The sequence below is a fragment of the Glycine max genome, chromosome 15 (genome assembly GCF_000004515.6).
Source record: "Glycine max cultivar Williams 82 chromosome 15, Glycine_max_v4.0, whole genome shotgun sequence".
In the NCBI taxonomy this organism is placed as follows: Eukaryota; Viridiplantae; Streptophyta; class Magnoliopsida; order Fabales; family Fabaceae; genus Glycine; species Glycine max.
Window position 1 is genome coordinate 4,924,087 of NC_038251.2, and position 18,710 is coordinate 4,942,796.

Below are 18,710 nucleotides of genomic sequence, written 5' to 3' on the forward strand. Positions count from 1 at the left end.
CTAATAGGGATTATTAAACTAATAATCAATTTCGGATCAAGAAAGATACGCACCTTTTCCTTTGGACTAAAATTACTGTTTGTGGGACCAATTCTAACTTCGACAAATCATTTTTTCATAGTAACAATACGTAGTTATGTTTGAATCTGATTGCAAGTTCATGGTATAGATAGTTTGAACGATAAAGAATTTCTGCATAATGAGTTCGGCACAATTCTCAGAAGATTTTTTCAAGACAGCAGAAGCATTTCTGAATTTTCTGTTAAGTTTATTTATAGGCACGCTAGTCCACATGTTTTTGAGTTTGCACCTCTTTGTATCCAACATTTTTTTATGAATGAAAGTTAATTCCTTTCCTGTAAAAAAAACCAAAAATGTCTGAGTTATACTCTTAAAATTAATTCCATTTACCATAAAAAAAGTTAAGCATCGTTACCTCTTATAAAATTAATTTTACTGATGATAGAATGAGTTCTAAGAATCTAAAATAAACCACGTAAGTTACTGGTGATAGAATGAATTCTAAGAATCTAAAACCTAAAACAAACTACCTAAACCGATGCTAAACTTTTAATTTGTCCCAAAAAAGAAAAGGGTTTGCTAAACCTCTAACAATACAGTTGTAGAAGAGTTGAACAGATGTGAGTCGCTTTATGGGTGTTACTTGTTATATTACTTTTGGGAGGGAATGGTGAAGCAATTAATTACTTTGTCTTGAGAATGAGTTTGCGTAACTGATGTGACTGATCATGCACTTGGCCAAAAAGAAAAATAGTAACGTTCTCATCACAGAGCCTACAACAAAAACAAGTCTAAGCATGTTGATTCCCAGTATCTGCTTGATTTTGAATCAGAATACAGAATTCCATGCATATTTATCTTCCACGGGTTAATTGCAGAGACATGCTCCTAAGGTGAAGGTGTCATTAGTTAACGACCCTCTAGTAAAGTAACAGTTATGTCATTGGAACCAGAGTTCAGTCCACCACCTGATGATGAATTTGTCTCAGAGAAAAATCTCGGAATATAATCCTGGCCTTCCAGGTTGGGGGACCAAGACACTCTCACTGTCCAACATCAAAAGCACTGATGACATTGTTGGCCTATCTTCTGGGTGCTGTTGAACGCATGACAGACCCACTTGAATACACCTTAGAGCTGCAGCTGTAGGAAACTGATTTTCAAGCAATGGATCCATCAGCTCCGAGGCCCTATCTTCATTCCATAGCTTCCGTGCCTAGCACATAATGCAAGTCAGTCATTTAAACAAGCATACATGATGCTCATCAGAGTGTTACAACTTACACCAGTGCATAACATATGAACAAAAATAGATCAAGCACGCACACTAAGTGCTAACAAGATAGCAATCTTGAAAATACAAATCCAAAGAACATAAACATACAAAATACACATTTTCCTGTTACCAAGCAACCAAGAAAATAAATTAATTAACGTTGTTTTGGTGAGTGATCCTCCAGGCAGTTTTTTTTTTTTCCTTCGGGTCTGCTCATGATTTGAACCACTCATCATTTGTCTTGGGCTTTGTACATCATTTGACTTGGCCCGAGTTTAATTGAAAAAAAAAATGATTTTAAGAAGCTGACAGATTTGGATGCGGGAGTTGCCATGTATACCCCTTTTTGCTATTCAAATTGAGAGATGTGTTCACAAACAATATTACTTTTGAGAGAAGATACTCGGTCAAAAAAAGCATCTGTTTGGTTTTGACCGAGCAGTACAAAATTAGATTTTTAGACCAAGTTCAAAGTTTCAACTTGCAAAGGTTAATTTTTTCCTCAAGAAATTTCAGAGAAGGACGTTTTCATTTTGAAAATTCACAAAGGTCTTCACCTGTCACATCCTTTCACATAACTGGCAAATCACCATTGAAGGGCTCTGAATATTAAAATCTTCTAACAACAACCAAACTACTCGCTGTTTGAACCGTGTCACTTTCATTCTTTCCTATCCCTGGTCTGTCCTACGTAGTGGAATATATAATAAGACCACTAACAGAAATTGCTTATATTATATATGACTAGAAGAATTATGTTTTATTCAGAAGTCAAAGCCCATCACTTATTAAAATGTTAGGATGTAAAATACAAGTGCAGCTTTATGTAACTGAAATTGGCTGTCGAATTTGACGAGGAGAGTGAGAATGAAGAAAGTTGTTATCATTATTTTTGCTCTTGCTTGTCTATCAATCCTTCAGAAAACGTCATATGCAGCTGATGTCTTGACTCCAACATCTTCCATTAAAGGTGGCCAAGAACTCATTTCTGCTGGACAAAATTTTTCTCTTGGATTCTTCACTCCAGGAACCTCCAAAAGCCGCTATGTAGGGATATGGTACAAGAATATTTTGCCTCAAACCATAGTTTGGGTAGCAAACAGAGATAGTCCACTTAATGACACGAGTGGAAATTTAACCGTTGCTGCTGATGGGAATATTGTACTTTTTGATGGAGCAGGTAACAGAATATGGTTTACAAATTCATCAAGACCAATTCAAGAACCAATTGCAAAGCTGTTGGATTCGGGAAACTTGGTGCTGATAGATGGAAAGAACAGTGATTCTGATAGTTATATATGGCAAAGCTTTGATTATCCAACAGATACAATGTTACCTGGCTTGAAGTTGGGTTGGGATAAGACCTCAGGTCTCAATAGATATTTGACTTCTTGGAAGAGTGCTAATGACCCCTCTCCTGGAAACTTTACCTACAGATTTGACCAGAAAGAATTTCCTGAGTTGGTAATCCGCCAGGGAATGAACATCACATTCAGAAGTGGAATTTGGGATGGCATCCGTTTTAATTCAGATGATTGGTTATCATTTAACGAAATTACAGCCTTCAAGCCGCAGCTTTCAGTAACTAGAAATGAGGCAGTGTATTGGGATGAACCAGGAGATAGATTGTCAAGGTTTGTGATGAGGGATGACGGGTTACTTCAAAGATATATTTGGGACAACAAAATTCTTAAGTGGACTCAGATGTATGAGGCAAGGAAAGACTTTTGTGATACCTATGGAGCATGTGGGGCGAATGGTATTTGCAATATTAAGGATTTGCCTGCTTACTGTGATTGCTTGAAAGGCTTCATTCCAAATTCACAGGAAGAATGGGATTCATTTAATTGGTCTGGTGGGTGCATCAGGAGAACACCCTTAAACTGCACAGAAGGTGATAGGTTTCAGAAATTAAGCTGGGTAAAACTACCCATGTTATTGCAATTTTGGACTAATAATAGCATGAGTCTTGAAGAATGCCATGTGGAGTGCTTGAAGAACTGTTCCTGCACGGCGTATGCAAATTCTGCCTTGAATGAAGGGCCTCATGGCTGCTTGCTTTGGTTTGGGAACTTGATTGACATCAGGCTGCTTATAACTGAAGAGGATGCAGGTGGACAACTTGATCTTTATGTAAGGTTAGCTGCTTCAGAAATAGGTATGAATGGGTTCTGCTTTAATATGGCATGTAGTGTTACCTTCTTAATATGTCCCCGCCTTAGTATGAATAAAGAAGATAGAATTTAGAAGTCTATCCTCCCTTTCAGGTCTCTTAATCTGAACTGTTTTTTTCACATGCCTAATTCTAGGCAAACAACAATAACATACAGTGAAGAGACAAATTATTCATTCATTTGCATTTCAATAAAATGTATTCTTGATTAAGTTTTCTTCAATGCTTACATCTGCATTTTCTTGAAGAAATATCTGCCCTAAACTTTAGCATCTGCTTTTGTTCTTGTGAAGAGTCCACTGCGAATGCTAGTAAAAGGAGAAAGATAGCACTGATTATTTCGGCATCGTCTTTGGCACTGCTGCTTTTGTGTATTATTTTGTGCCTTTCTAAGAAGTATATAAAACGGAGGAGGACCACTACTGATTTGGGTAAGATTCTTAAGCAATTCAACTTGCTTGCTTATATTAAGAATTCTTCTCAACTTTGTTTCTTCCATCCAAGAGACTTTTCATATCTTTGTGGGACTAGGGCATGTATATTCGAGAAGAAGAAATAAAATAAATTGCATTAATAGCTATAGTTTACTGTGAGAAACAACATATTCATTTCAAGGTTGACGTTCATAAATTCAGCCTAGAGCTCAGATGATCGACAGATCAAGCAAGCTCAGTGATGTTTCTCATTATTTTTTTGGTTTTTCAAAGTTTAGCTAGAGCGGTTGAACCAAATTATTATCAGACTAAAAAGTATATAATATACGCATGCAATGGTTGAGTAAGTTTATCTTTGATAAATTACCAAGAAAATGGTGACTGTGATAGTTATAAGCAATGTGGAAATTGTTTCTTCAAGTCGCAGGTCATAGAAATCATAATGAAGATCAAGCACCACCTCTTTTTGAGATATATACTATTCTGGCTGCTACAAACAATTTTTCAATTGAGAACAAGATTGGGGAAGGTGGTTTTGGCCCAGTATACAGGGTAAATCTTTTTTTTTTTTTCATTAAGAAGTGTGCTTTTATTTTTCCTCATGAATTTAACTACTTCCTTTAAAATCAGGGTAAATTGGCTCACGGACAAGAAATAGCTGTGAAAAGGCTATCAAAAACCTCAAAACAAGGCATCTCAGAGTTTATGAATGAAGTTGGATTGGTAGCCAAACTCCAACACCGTAATCTTGTGAGTGTTTTGGGTGGGTGCACTCAAGGAGAAGAAAGAATGTTGGTCTATGAATACATGCCAAATAGTAGCTTGGACCACTTCATTTTTGGTAATACCACCACTTCAAAACTATGTAATTTACTAGCAACTTGGAAAAGCTCTGCTAGCATATTTACTCTTTTGCTTTAAGTAACCTGTTCTGTAATGGCTAAGTGAGCTCTTTCTAATCTTCCATAGATCCTAAGCAAGGAAAAACTTTGAAGTGGAGGAAACGATATGATATAATTGTGGGGATTGCTCGAGGACTACTTTATCTCCATCAAGATTCAAAACTAACCATCATTCATAGGGATCTAAAAACTAGTAACATTCTACTAGACAACGAATTGAACCCCAAAATTTCTGATTTTGGTGTATCCCGCATTGTTGAAGGAGATCATTTTGCAGTAACAACAAATGAAATTGTTGGGACAATGTAAGCCCTATGGTGAATAACTGATATTTACTTAGGATAATATAAATTTTTTATAGAATAGTTTATTAAAAAATAATATGATTCATGCTGCTTATTGTTTGTTGATAATGTGTGCAGTGGTTATATGTCCCCTGAGTATGCAGTAAATGGGCTTCTTTCCGTGAAGTCTGATGTGTTTAGCTTCGGAGTTATAGTGTTAGAGATATTAAGTGGAACCAAAAGTAATAACTTCAAAGTCAAACATCCAGATCATGACCATAATCTATTGGGGCAGGTAACCAAAACCAACCACATGCAATGCAATATTGACTTTACTGTAAAAGCCACTTCCTGATCTTTCTTTGTTTTATGTTTACCTTTACCAGTATTAACATTCTCTTAAAATACCTAGGCATGGAGATTATGGAATGAAGAACGAGCTGTGGAATTCATGGATGTTAATTTAGACCTTACAACTATTCCATCAGAATTTATGAGCTGCCTGCAAGTTGGTCTCTTATGTGTTCAAAATTTACCTGAAGACAGACCAACTATGTCGTCTGTGGTTTTCATGTTGAGCAATGAAAGCATTGCACTAGGCCAACCAAAGAAGCCTGACTTCTTTGAAGAAAAGTTAGAGTATCGTGGGTACAGCGAGAAAGAGAGTTTTAGTAACAATGCTATGACTATAACATTGTTAGAAGCTCGAAATTAGTTGCTAACTTATAGGTTCTTTTGCAATATTTCTTTAAAAGTAGTTGGTCAAAAAAGCATTTAGTCAGTTTGGTGATATATTGTGAAAGAGAACAATAGTTGGATGAAAGAAAGAGGACTGTAGGTGTATTACATAAAGGCCCTATAGAATAACTTTATTTTCTGTTATTTTTATAGGTTTAAATATGTTGAAAATCCTTAAATTATATTTGAATTTCGCAATTGATGGTTGAAAATTTTTTATTTCTCGTTGGATCCCTAAAACTTCAAATGTTGTGAGAGATTCCTTCTTATCATTAGTCTCGGTCCAAAACATAATAGTGTGTCCAAATCATAATAGTCATTCATGACATGCCACCTAAATTTTTTTATTTTTATATTTAATTTTTAAAAAAAATTGCTCCCACCCATTTTTCTTTCTTTTTTTTCCTTTCCTTCTTCCCCTTTGGCGACCCCAAAACCTCGAACACCACCTTCGTCCAAGTTGACCCCGGTGTGAAAGTCCACCCCAACCACTCAACAACAACAACTTGAAACCCAAACCCTGCCCCCTCTGCCTCCACAGCAAGCCCATTATGGTTGCATGCGCCACTACAGGGTGTGACTACCTCGACTTCTCTAGCGAGCCTAAGTTCATAGAGCGCATGGAGGGAACACACCACAAGAGGACTGCCGAGACCACACATTCGCCATCTTTGCTTATGGCTTCTTCTCCAAACCTGCCACACACCATAACTGTAACCTGATTTTTCAGATCTGGTTTTTTCCTCCCAAGTTTGGGTTTGTTGACTGGTTTGCGGTACCACTGACGCAGGTCCAATTTTGGGTTGGCGGTTCATGCAACAGTTGAAGGGGTGATGCACGGTAGAGGGTTCAGTGAAAATTGAGTTTGGGTTTTGGATTTAGGAAGAGAATTAAGAGAGAAAGGAGAGGAAAGAGATGACAGAATTTGTGCATGGAGGAGCAGAGGAGGGGATCAAAATACTTAATAGCATGGCGATACATTTATACAAAACTTCTATCCCAAGTACACACAATGGAGTTGTAGACAATCAAGTAAAATCCAATGCATGAAATCATTTGATCTATGGACAACATCGTTGTGGTTGCGCGCGAAGAACCAGCCGAGGAGAGGGGAATAGAGGAGGACGGTGTCGATTGATTTGTGGAAGGAGGGGGATGTGAGGAAGCTAGTGACAGTGGCGAGGAAGGTGGCAAAGGAGGAGGAGGTGTCGTGGTCGACAATATTGTAGTTCACATGTTTGGATGTTCTTTATACATGTATTGCTAGCGTGTCTAACTAATAAATGTGACATCCTTTATTCCTATAACATCTTATTTTTTGTAAAATAAATTAAAAAAGATTTTATTTAAAACTAAACAGTCTTAGAAAGATAAAGATAATGAGATTTTTATAATTAAATAAATAAGGACAAATGATAACATTGGGGTATAAGCAATCTTGTATTAGAGGAAGTTGAAACACAATGCTCTAATAGGACGTGATATTGAGTTATATGTTTCTATATTAATTGTATGAAATTTTAGACGGCCTTGTTTGAGCCGAGATGACTTTATTATTTATTTGAACAAGTTTGAATATGATGTAAAAGAAAGTAAATGTGAGCCTTTTACCGTATTGAAAAGATTTTATTTAAATGCGTTTTAAATTTTTTTAATTAATTATGATTTCTTTTCCTTTTATTAGTATATATATATATATATATATATATATATATATATATATATATATATATATATATATATATATGGGGTAGAGAGTGTCACATTTCACATCATGTTTTTGATGTTTCAAAGTTTAACTAGAAAGGTAAAACCAAATAGTCAAACTAAATAGTATATAACACATATGCATGCAATGGTTGAGTATGTTTATCTTTGATAAGTTTACCAAGAAAATGGCTGGCTGTGATAGGTTCAAGCCATGTGAAAATTGTTTCTTCTAGTCGCAGGTAACAGAAATCATAATGAACATCAAGCATTGCCTCATTTCATGTAGATACTATTCTGGCTGCTACAAACAATTTTTCTATTCAGGGTAAATGTTTTTTTTTTTCCCATGAAGAAGTGTTCTTTTATTTTTCATCATCAATTTTAAATGTGTCCTATTAAATCAGGGTAAATTGGCACATGGACAAGAAATAGCTGTGAAAAGGTTATCAAAAACCTCAAAGCAAGGAATCTCAACATCGTAATCTTGTGAGTGTTTTGGGAGGGTGCACTCAAGGAGAAGAAAGAATGTTGGTCTATGAATACATGGCAAATAGTAGCTTGGACCACTTCATTTTTGGTAATACCACCAATGCAAAAACACTGTAATTTCGCTTGCTTGCAACTTGGAAAAGCTCTGCTAGCATATCACTCATTATGCTACTTTACTCTTTTGCTTCAGATAACCTATTCTTTAATGGCTAAATGACTTCTCTCTGATCTTCCCCAGATCCTACACAAAGAAAAATTTTGAAGTGGAGGAAACTATATGAAATTATTATGGGGATTTCTCGGGGACTGCTTTATCTCCATCCAGATTCAAAGTTAACCATCATTCACAGGGATCTAAAAACTAGTAACATTCTACTAGACAGCGAATTGACCCCCAAAATTTCTGATTTTGGTCTTGCCCACATCTTTGAAGGAGGCCATTCTACAGTAACAACAAAAAGAATTGTTGGGACAGTGTAAGCTATGTGATAAATTTCTGTGATTTACTTAGTATAATATACATTTTTATAGTATAATTTATTTTAAAAAAGACTTAATTATATTTTTAGTTCTTTAAATTAAGGGTTCTATTTATTTTAGATTCCCAAATAAAAATTTACATTTTTTAAACAAACCCTCTAATTTGAGGGACTAAAAACATAATTAGGCATTTTAAAAATATAAAATTCACGTTGTTTATTGTTTGTGTGTGTAGTGGTTATATGTCCCCTGAGTATGCAGCAAATGGGATTCTTTCCCTAAAGTATGATGTATTTAGCTTTGGAGTTATAGTGTTATAGATATTAAGTGGCATCAGAAATAATAATTTCTACCATCCAGATCATGACCGTAATCTGTTGGGCCAGGTAACCATCCACATGCAATGCAATATTGAGTTTTCTATAAAAGTCACTCTTTCTTTGCAATACACCAATTTGTTTAATTTTATTAGTATTAACCTTCTCTTAAAATACCTAGGCATGGAGATTATGGAAAGAAGGACGAACTGTGGAATTCATGGATGTTAATTTAGACCTTGCAACTATTCCATCAGAATTACTAAGGTGTCTGCAGGTTGGTCTCTTGTGTGTGCAAAAGTTACCTAAAGACAGGCCACCGACTATGTCGTCTGTGGTTTTCATGTTGAGCAATGAAAGTATTACACTTGCCCACCCAAAGAAGCCTGAATTCACTGAACAAGGGTTAGAGTTTCCAGGGTACAACAACAATTCTATGACTATTACTCTATTAGAAGCTCGAAATTAGTTGCTAACTTATAGGTTCCATTGCAATTGCTATTAGGCCGTTTGGTAATATTTTGTGATAGAGAACCAGAATTGGATGAAAGAAAGAGCATTGTAGTAGGTCCATTACAATAGCTTTCTTTTCTTGGTTGTTGGAAAACATTCTCGCACTGAGTTTTCTGGCTGCAATGTTTACTTATATTCTTATTAAAGGATATTTGTACTATATAGGAAAAAAATAAAAACAAAAAAGAGCGAAGCCCCCACCACGACGACAGTGAGACACAAAATAACATAATGATTAAAGAGAACAGGACACAAATTTATATTGAGAAGGCATGACAGAAAGTGGTGCGGCGCAATTGTTTTGCGTAACTATTTGTGCAAGTGACTGGCACGATAGGGTAACAAGGAGATTAGAGAGAGATAAGAGATGAAGAGATTAGAGAGAGATAAGAGAAAGTTAAAGGCCCTTGTACATGTAATTATTTGAACTAACGCGAAGAAAAATTGTGAGTAGACTTTGGTTGAGAAATGAAAACATCATCCACTGGTAATAGTAACTGTTTCCCTAAAAATGAAAACACCACCTGTGCCCATAAGGGCAGAGAGATATTACACCAATGTAACTTTACCTCACACTTATATTTCAACAAAAGTGTAAGCCACACCAAAACTAAACTCAGCATTAAATCCAATTAGATTATAAACCTGACTCAGTTTAAGACAGTGTCCAAGTCTGCGACTGCTAGACATACAAACAACCGCATGAGTAAATAACAAAACTACATATTATCGGCTGAAAGTAATTTCAAGCCTTAAGCTAAGGAGTGTGCTTTTCTTTTCACTAAAGGTATCTCTTACATATATTACATCAAAACAAGATCAAGGAACCAAGTGATTGGACAACAAATAGTTAATGTGCCAATGGTAAGGTTGAATCGTTTAAGTAGTATCCAAGTTCAATCCTTAGCAGAAACAATTCTTGATCAAGTTTTACTTACCTCCCAATTGAACTCTGGATTAGTTAGAGTTTCTTTCTCCTGATGAACTAGAGGGTTAAGATCAAAAACAAAAAAAGATTAAGGTAGATCTCAAAGATGCCGCAAATATCAGATGAAGGAAGATTTACAGAATACAGAATATTTTTTTATGTTTTGAGGAATATACAAATGTGTTAGTGATGTTATGCTTCTTTGACTACCTAGCATCTAGTAATGTGACTGTGACTTGGTTCACACTCCATGATTGATCTTTCTTGCTTGAAGAAGAATCGGTCTCCACAGGATTCTTCCCTATGGAAAACCCAGGGTTTCTGGGTTGTGGCATTATTGCGGATTCACTACTCAGCATCAATAACACTGAAGACATTGTTGGCCTATCTTCTGCACGTTCTTGGACACACAAGAGTCCAACGTGTATGCATCTAAGAACTTCAGATTGTGAACATGAATCGCCAATGGATGAATCAATGAGTTCCAATGTACTGCCATCTCTCCACTGCCTCCATGCCTACAACAAGAAAGTACCATCAATTGTTTATTAACAGAATATGATATTATCAACTAAGTAGCACTCTGATTAAAGAAACACTCTCACTTACATTCCCTAGAAGATTCATATCTTCATTTGAGTAATAGAATCCTCTATTTTTTTTCCCAGTTATAATTTCCAGCACTAGAACTCCAAAGCTAAAAACATCAGATTTCACTGAGAAGTTCCCATCCATAGCATATTCAGGGGACATATAGCCACTTGCACATTAGAAAAATATACAAATAATAAAGTCAGCATATTTGGTCTTTTAACAGAGTACTAATTTTATTTTTTTTATATTATGGTACTCACTATGTTCCAACAACTCTCAATGTGTTTGCTTCTGTCTGATTCGTGCCAAAAAGTCTAGCCATCCCAAAGTCTGATATCTTTGGGTTCATTTCACTATCAAGTAGAATGTTGCTTGCCTTGAGATCCCTATGGATAATCCTAAATCTGGAATCATGGTGCAGATAAAGTAGCCCTCTAGCTATGCCACATATAATGTTGAAGCGTCTTTTCCAATCCAATATGGGTTTTTTGGCTTTGTCTGGAACATTATTTGTTATAAAGTATTTGAATATAAAAAGAAGACCGTATTAAGCTAACATTCAAAAAACAAAAATCTTTCAGGCTAAAAGAACTTACCAAACAAAATAGAATCAAGGCTTCTATTTTCCATGTACTCATACACTAGCAACTTCTCATCCATCTCAATGCAGCAACCAAAGAGCCGAACAAGATTTCGATGTTGAAGCCTGACAATTAACTTGACCTCATTCTTAAATTCTTCAACTCCTTGCACGGAGTTTTTTGATAACCTCTTGACAGCAATATCTTGGCCTTCCATCAACCTGCCCTGTTATATACACACAAGAACTCCTATTAGTATGGTTTCTGTATAGGTGCTTTGTGACTTTGAGTTATTATGATGGGAGCTACAAAAACAAACCTACCCTGTAAACAATACCAAAGCCTCCTTGTCCAAGTTTATTTGCTTCAGAGAAGTTGTCTGTGGCCATTGTTATGGTATTAAAATCAAACATTGGCAACTCTATGTCATCCATGTTCCTTTCTCCTGAGTTTTCTCTATTAGTTGAAAACATCCTCTCACTCGTTAGCAAATCCCGACTTCTTCGGAAAGAACCTGGTTTTGTGGCAAGAACCAAGACAACACATTTCATCATCTAGCACCACAACATTTATACCATATACTTAACATTATATGGAGGGGCATTACCTCTAGGGGCTGTCTTAACATTTGATATACTGAACAGTTTCCTCTTCTTCCAGAAAATGACAACCAATCCCAAAATTATTACAGCTGCAGAAATTGTAATTCCTACAACCTCACCTGTATGGTTTTTCTTGTGAGAGCCACCTACTATGTCATCTGTGAAACACAGGCTTCTTTTAATACACTTGTCCACTAAATATTTGTTCCAACTGTCAGAAGATAGGTTCTCTAGTGCTAATACTAGAAATTACAAATTAAATGGTGACTCATCATAAGTAAAATAGTCAAGACAAAAACACCATGTCACACTTTCACTTAAAACCAATTTGGAAGCAACCTACAAGCTCATAATAAAAATGTGCAACCATTATTCACTGTGTACAAGGGAACATTTAGTGCTTTGCATTAAATTTATGCTGAAAAGATAACGTGCCAAATTAGCTATAGAAAATTTCACTTCAAGGACCAAGAAAAGGAAACCAATCAAACATATTATATTATATTATATTGTAATCATGGTTTTTCTTATTAAAGAAAATCACATTTACAAAAAGGGCAAAGAAAAATGAGAGAATTTTGTTTGTTTTGAATTTGATAGAGCATCCCGTTTGATATAGACATGCAACTTTGGAATGATGGCTACTCCGACCAAAATGTATAAAAATATGTTTTTATGAGTCACACCACAGTGCAGGTGCCTTGATGGCCCGATATTCATGAACCAAATCCTTATTCATTATTTCACAGTTCACACGCACCAAAATCCTACCAACCTAAGAACTTTGCGTGGTCCGGGACACTAATTGAATCCTTTTTCCACTTTCATCAAGGGCAAACTTTTTTCCTAATCCTATTCATTTTGCTTGCCAGATTCAAATTCAAATATGAACAAATAGGAAGATTTAGCTAGCTAGCTGTGAAATAAATTGGTCAATGATATTGTCTTTGTTGTGAACAATTTTAAACAAAAATGTATCATTGCGGGCAAAGTATATGTAACTATAATGACACTAGAGTGTATCAATAGTATTATTACTCTCTGTTCATCTCTTATTAAACTTTCTACATATAACAACATTATATATGTAAAAAAATTAGGAAAAATTGTAGATATTTTGTTTCTTCTTGAAAAACATAATGTAAACGTAAACGTAACCATTATGCTTGAGAAAAGAATATAGCATTAGTCTGACCCAAACAGGAAACAGAACGAATAAAGAGTGTTGCTAGGTACACCCAACATTTAATTAAAATACCAAAATTGCCCCTGCACTTTTTTTGCATTTGTGATGGATGTGTGTGAGGGTGATCCGTAAATCGTACGGATCAAGTTAATTTGTAAGATTGATACGGATTAACTTGATCTGTAAGCCTTTTACGGAACAATAAGGATGAACATGATCCGTAAAAGTCTTACGGATCAAGTTGATCCGTAAAAAGCTTACGGATCATGTTGATCCGTATTGTTCCGTAAAAGGCTTACGGATCAAGTTGATCCGTAAGGTTTCTACGGATCATGTTGATCCGTATTGTTCTGTAAGACTTTTATGGATCAACTTAAATGACTTACGGATCAAGGATATTTTCATCATTTTACCTTAAGTGTTGGGTGCACCAGCAATAATGCTGGGTGCACCTAGCAACACCCACGAATAAAAAAGGTCGGCCCACAACATACATTTTGGTACGGCCCATATGAAAAAGTGGTGGGCCCAGCAAATTCTGAAACCGGTTCTTTAAACAAGTGGCTTGCCAAATAAGAATAAGCATTTTCTGAAATAAAGAAAAGAGAGAAAATCAAACATTTGTATTTATTTCGTTAGCTCACCCAACCTAAGGAATGAAAAAGCTCGGTGAAGAAATTACAATTGCGTTCATATTTGATTATATTCCAAAGTCAGAAAGATTGCCTCCACCTGCAGACAGAGATCACTTTCTTTCCTTTCCTTTCCTTATTAGAAGAAGACCATACGTGAAAACAGCTTTAGGCGGCACCAAGAAATTGTCGAAATATAGAAAGTACACTAGTTTTTGTCGATAAATTTAACTGGATGGGTTTACTCGAATTTTTTTCACTTAATCATATTTTATTTAATAATAAGATTTTAGCTAGAAATTTTATTAATCCAGTATCATTAGACTTATTGGTATATAAAAAATATTATTTCTATCCTAAAATAATTATCAAAATAGTACTTTTTATTTTGGGACTCAACCCCTTAAATAAGATTTTGGAAATAATAATTTGGGATGATAATTATTGTTGGTATATTAAAATTACTCCTTCCATCCCAAAATATGTTGTCTAAAGTACTAATGTCTTTTTGTCTCTAGTGAAAATCAAATTCCTCTGATTTACAGAAATATAGGATATTATAAACAACAGAAAATAAAATATCCCAAATAAAATATTTATTTAAATAAATAAAATTATCATTTTTTCCTCCAAACTTTCAATCAAAAACTTATTTTAGGTCTCCAATTTTTTTCCAATCAAAATCCCAGCTAATATATTCACATCGACAGAAAACAAAACTACGTACATCCTACCGTGAAATTAAAGGAGGGTAGATAGTTTTGCATGATTCCTGTTGATTGAAATGCCTACAATTTTGCTTTCTTTCTAATTTCCAATGAGACAAACGGGCCGTATATACACTCCTACTTTGGAAGGATATATTAGCGGGAGACTCAGCTTGCGGAAACGTATTCCATACATCTCTGTCTCGTAGCCAAACCAACGTTTCCATCACACAAATGTAATTACTCTCATTCTCTTTTCTTCTTTTTAATTAGCAATTACTCTCATTATCTTAATTTCAACACTTGTCTAATCTAATCTAGTAATGTCAATTCCAAAAAATTCTAAAATCATAATCACCTTATTTTATTTTGTTTTGCATGATATTGGTTTATCATTGTAAAATTATTAGGAACCTAAAGACATACAATAATGTGAGTATTTTGTTTTAATATAATCTATTTGATATCTAAAGATTGGATCAATAACATCTAAATCATGAAACATTTAGTTAAAGAATATAATTGGATATCACTTTTGTTTACCATACTGTATTGTTTGATTAGCAATTACTAGTGCATGTCCAATTTCCATTATCAATCAAGCTATAATTCCGAAGAGTGGAAAGCAGAAGAGAACCAAATTGAGAGATGGGAGAGAGCACGTACCTACGTCAGAAGCTGCTAATCTAACATAGAGATGTTGTCCACCCGCAGGATACAGCCTCATATCTTCGAGTTCACCACTCCACGTCACGCATCCGCTTCCTCCGTTTGTGATCTGAATGTTGGCATAAGCAGTGCAAGAACAATCCCTGAGGCACAAATCCTGACACTCCCTTAGGTTCATGCTCCCGTTCGCAAACACATAGGTTGTCTCCGGCAGCTTCACGTTCTTGACATGCAAAAACTTGTCACTCCCACAATCCAAATCCGTGTTCCTCTCACACCCATCAGACCCATCTCTCAAATTCCACGCCTGCTGGTTCCTCGGCCTGAACCCTCCCACGCACGTGCAAACCGGCGAAGCGTTGGAGTCACACAACCCATATGGACCACACGCTCTGTAGCCGTCACACTGATCCTTAGGCGCGTACCAAAACGTGGTCCAAGTTTTGCTACTTGGCACCCAAGTAAGACGCTTAAGTTCACCACCCGAAGTCACAACCAGCCTCGACAAAATCGAACGGTTCCCAATGGAGAACGAATAGTACACACCATGTTTATCATAAGAAAAATCAAACGTTATAGAATCTGTGTCGGGTTGCATCTCTGGCACCCCACTGAATCTCTCACCATTCCAAGGGCCACTTCTGTATGCAATGTTTTGATCATCACTTAAGAAAATTTCTGGTATTCCACGTGTGTCTATCTTGAAAGAGTAATCTCCGCTTGAAGGGTCGCTCCCTGTGTTTTTCCACGATGTTAAGTGTTTCTCCGCGCCAGTGTCTAGGTTCCACCCCATTTTCATGCCGGGTAAGAGTGTGTCTGTTGGGTAATCGAAGCTTTGCCAGAGATACTTTGTCGGGTCGGTTATGTTTGCTTCTCTGAGAATTAGGTTTCCTGTGTCCAAAAGCTGAAGCACGGGGTTGTTGGCTTTGGTTGCGTCGGAGGACCAAACGGGGTTCTTCTTTGATGGATTTCTGAGGACGATGTTTCCGTTTTCTCCGATGGTTAGAAAACCACTGGAATTCTCGAGAGGGTTGTCTCTATTGGCCACCCATACTACGGTTTTGTCGTCGGTGATGTTGTTGTACCATGCGCCTAAGTACCATGTGGAATTGGTCCCCGGAAAGAAGCCCAGAGCGAAGATGTGGCTTGGTGATACGAGGGTTTGGTTGGTTAGAAGAATTTGTGTTGAGCTTAAGGTGTCTGTGGAGAATGAAATTGCGATGTGTTGTGATGATGCAAAGAAGAAGCAAAAGAGGAAGAATAAGAAACCTGGCATGATTGTTTGCAGAGAGAGAGAGAGAGAGTTGATGAAGTGTTTGGTGAGGAAGAGAAATAAGAGTTTGGTTTCGTAGTTTTTTTGGTATTGTGGACCGGTAGTGAGGAAATTTAAGAAGGGAAATTGACCCCGGCATTGGCATTCATTCGCATCTTGGTCTAAGCTTTTTCTTCCTTTGAATAAGGCTTTCCCAATTTTGAAAAGTGAAACCCTCCTACTCTGATATCGTTGCTTTTGCTCTGTCAACAGTGTGAATATGGTTTGCCATCCAAAAGATTTCACAACTGCTTCTTGCATAAGTTGATTAAATGTTTAATATTATTATTCTCCTTTTCCTTTTTCATCTGTTCATCAATCATCACAAACTCGAGGAAATTTATTGATTATTTTATATATATAAACTTACCAAAACATTTTGATGAATTAATAATATTCTCTTTATTGATTATTGATTATAAAAAATGAGAGATTCAAGTAAAAGTGATTGAAACATATATTATCTTCCTTTTCATTTTGATGAATTAATAATATTTTCTTCATAAGTTTTTTTTTCCATGTACTAATAATTTGTTTAATTAGTAATTTTAAATTTGAATTTAAATATATTTAAAATGAAAATTTTGTCACTTATTAATGGTTATGGTCAACTTAAATAAGATTGCAGACATTTGTCTCTACCAAAATAAATGGTTATGCTAAACTTAAATAAGATTGCAAACATTTGTCTCTACCAAAAAAAGTCCTTTGCCGTATAAATGGGTGGCTGGATCATGCAGTATAATTAACAAAGCTAGCTAATTATGCTTTAGCTCTGGTAATGACTTTTTTTTTTCTCTTCCAAATCTGAATTTAGATAATTATGTTTTAGTGGCGGCCCAATTAGGTGACCGAATCTGGTTGCAGGTATGACACCTTTTGCCGCCAAAAACTGACCGCGCATAAAAAAAATTAATACTATTAAGATTTAAATATTTTTTTAGTTTTATTTATAGAGTATTTTTAGTTTTAATTTTTTCTAGTTTCTTCTTTTTTATATTTCTTTGATTAAAATTCTTTATTTTAGTCTTTGCTCTATAAAAACATTAACTGATGATGCAATAATAATAATGTTAACAATTCATTAACTTGTTACATTAAGGAGTTAGATATGTAATTCTTGCAATAATAATAATATTAACAAAGAGTCTTTTGCAGTAATAATATTAACAATTCATTAACTTGCAATAATAATGTCAACTAATTGGATCTCATAAATTTTTGTAAACAAATGGAAATTTAAAATCATAGTTTATCAACAAAAATTAAATGGCATTGTCTTATCAAATTATTTGCCGACGTGATGATTCAATTGCCGTATTGATTATGTCATTGTTATATTTTAATGTTATTATTTGATAATATAATAAAACAAAAAAAAGAAATTTAAAGACTAAAGCAGGAACAAAAATCTCTAAAGTACTGAAATAAAATAAAAATAAAAATAAACATCAATTGGAATTTTATTAAAAAAATTATTATGAGGTTCTATTAGATATATCCCTCCATTATGCCATGGTTTATGACTTGATGGGAATGTAACAGTTTATGATTATATTTTGTCTTTTAATTTCTTTTCTCTGGGAGCGTTTATGTTATAGATTTTGATAGATTTATGAAAATATGAAGACGAGAATATATATATATATATATATATATATATATATATATATATATATATATATATATATAAAATTTGATATTTTTTTAAAAAGTATTTTTGATATTACTGATTCCTAAAAATGCTATAGTTTATTTTTTTATCATATTTTCTTATATTTGTATTTTCATTAGGAGGAATGGAAAATTTATATTCACACAGGAATGTAAAAATTTATTATTTAAAACACATGCAACTTTGATATATAAATATGTAAACTAATAAATTCCTTAGAAAATACACACAAGAGTAACCTACCAACTTCTTGATTAAAAAAAAAAAGCTAGCAAGTACCAATTATTGTAAACTTTAGTCCTAAAAATATGAACTAGAACGGCGTCTATTATGATTTTTTTTCTCAGTTGTCCAGTTCATCAAGAGAAAGATATACTGATTAAAATTTGACCCAAAATTATTTTTTATTAAGAATTAAACTCAAATATTAACTTAATGATTAAACCTTAACCTCAGTACATTAATAACTTATGTCCAATCAATTAGT

At 34.8% G+C, this 18,710-nt stretch overlaps 2 protein-coding genes across 6 annotated transcripts; one reads left to right on the forward strand and one right to left on the reverse strand.

Moving 5' to 3' along the window:
* The first annotated feature begins 2,054 nt into the window (after window positions 1-2,054).
* LOC102669607 (G-type lectin S-receptor-like serine/threonine-protein kinase At4g27290) lies at window positions 2,055-6,010 on the forward strand. Of its 3 annotated transcripts, none has more exons than XM_014767434.3 (7): window positions 2,055-3,455; window positions 3,764-3,901; window positions 4,326-4,456; window positions 4,535-4,745; window positions 4,874-5,111; window positions 5,229-5,385; window positions 5,477-5,616. In XM_014767434.3, exons 1-7 carry the CDS (start codon window positions 2,165-2,167, stop codon window positions 5,480-5,482), a joined length of 2,172 nt encoding a protein of 723 aa, XP_014622920.1. In that variant the 5' UTR covers window positions 2,055-2,164; the 3' UTR covers window positions 5,483-5,616. The 3 variants fall into 3 exon arrangements, with proteins under 3 accessions (XP_014622920.1, XP_006597384.2, XP_006597385.2); XM_006597321.4 differs by having other exon boundaries at window positions 2,057-3,455; window positions 5,503-6,010; XM_006597322.4 differs by having other exon boundaries at window positions 2,057-3,455; window positions 4,332-4,456; window positions 5,503-6,010.
* Window positions 6,011-10,359: 4,349 nt separating this feature from the next.
* Window positions 10,360-16,869, reverse strand: LOC100797331 (receptor-like serine/threonine-protein kinase SD1-8). Of its 3 annotated transcripts, none has more exons than XM_041009886.1 (8): window positions 13,911-15,209; window positions 13,723-13,817; window positions 12,048-12,200; window positions 11,764-11,954; window positions 11,456-11,666; window positions 11,120-11,357; window positions 10,875-11,025; window positions 10,360-10,783 (listed from the first exon to the last, which is right to left on the reverse strand). In XM_041009886.1, the coding sequence occupies exons 4-8, from the start codon at window positions 11,911-11,913 to the stop codon at window positions 10,472-10,474; spliced, it is 1,062 nt and encodes a 353-aa protein (XP_040865820.1). In that variant the 5' UTR covers window positions 11,914-11,954; window positions 12,048-12,200; window positions 13,723-13,817; window positions 13,911-15,209; the 3' UTR covers window positions 10,360-10,471. The 3 variants fall into 3 exon arrangements, with proteins under 3 accessions (XP_040865820.1, XP_040865821.1, XP_014623590.1); XM_041009887.1 differs by having other exon boundaries at window positions 13,642-13,817; XM_014768104.3 differs by lacking the exons at window positions 13,723-13,817; window positions 13,911-15,209 and adding an exon at window positions 15,234-16,869.
* Between the last annotated feature and the right edge of the window lie 1,841 nt (window positions 16,870-18,710).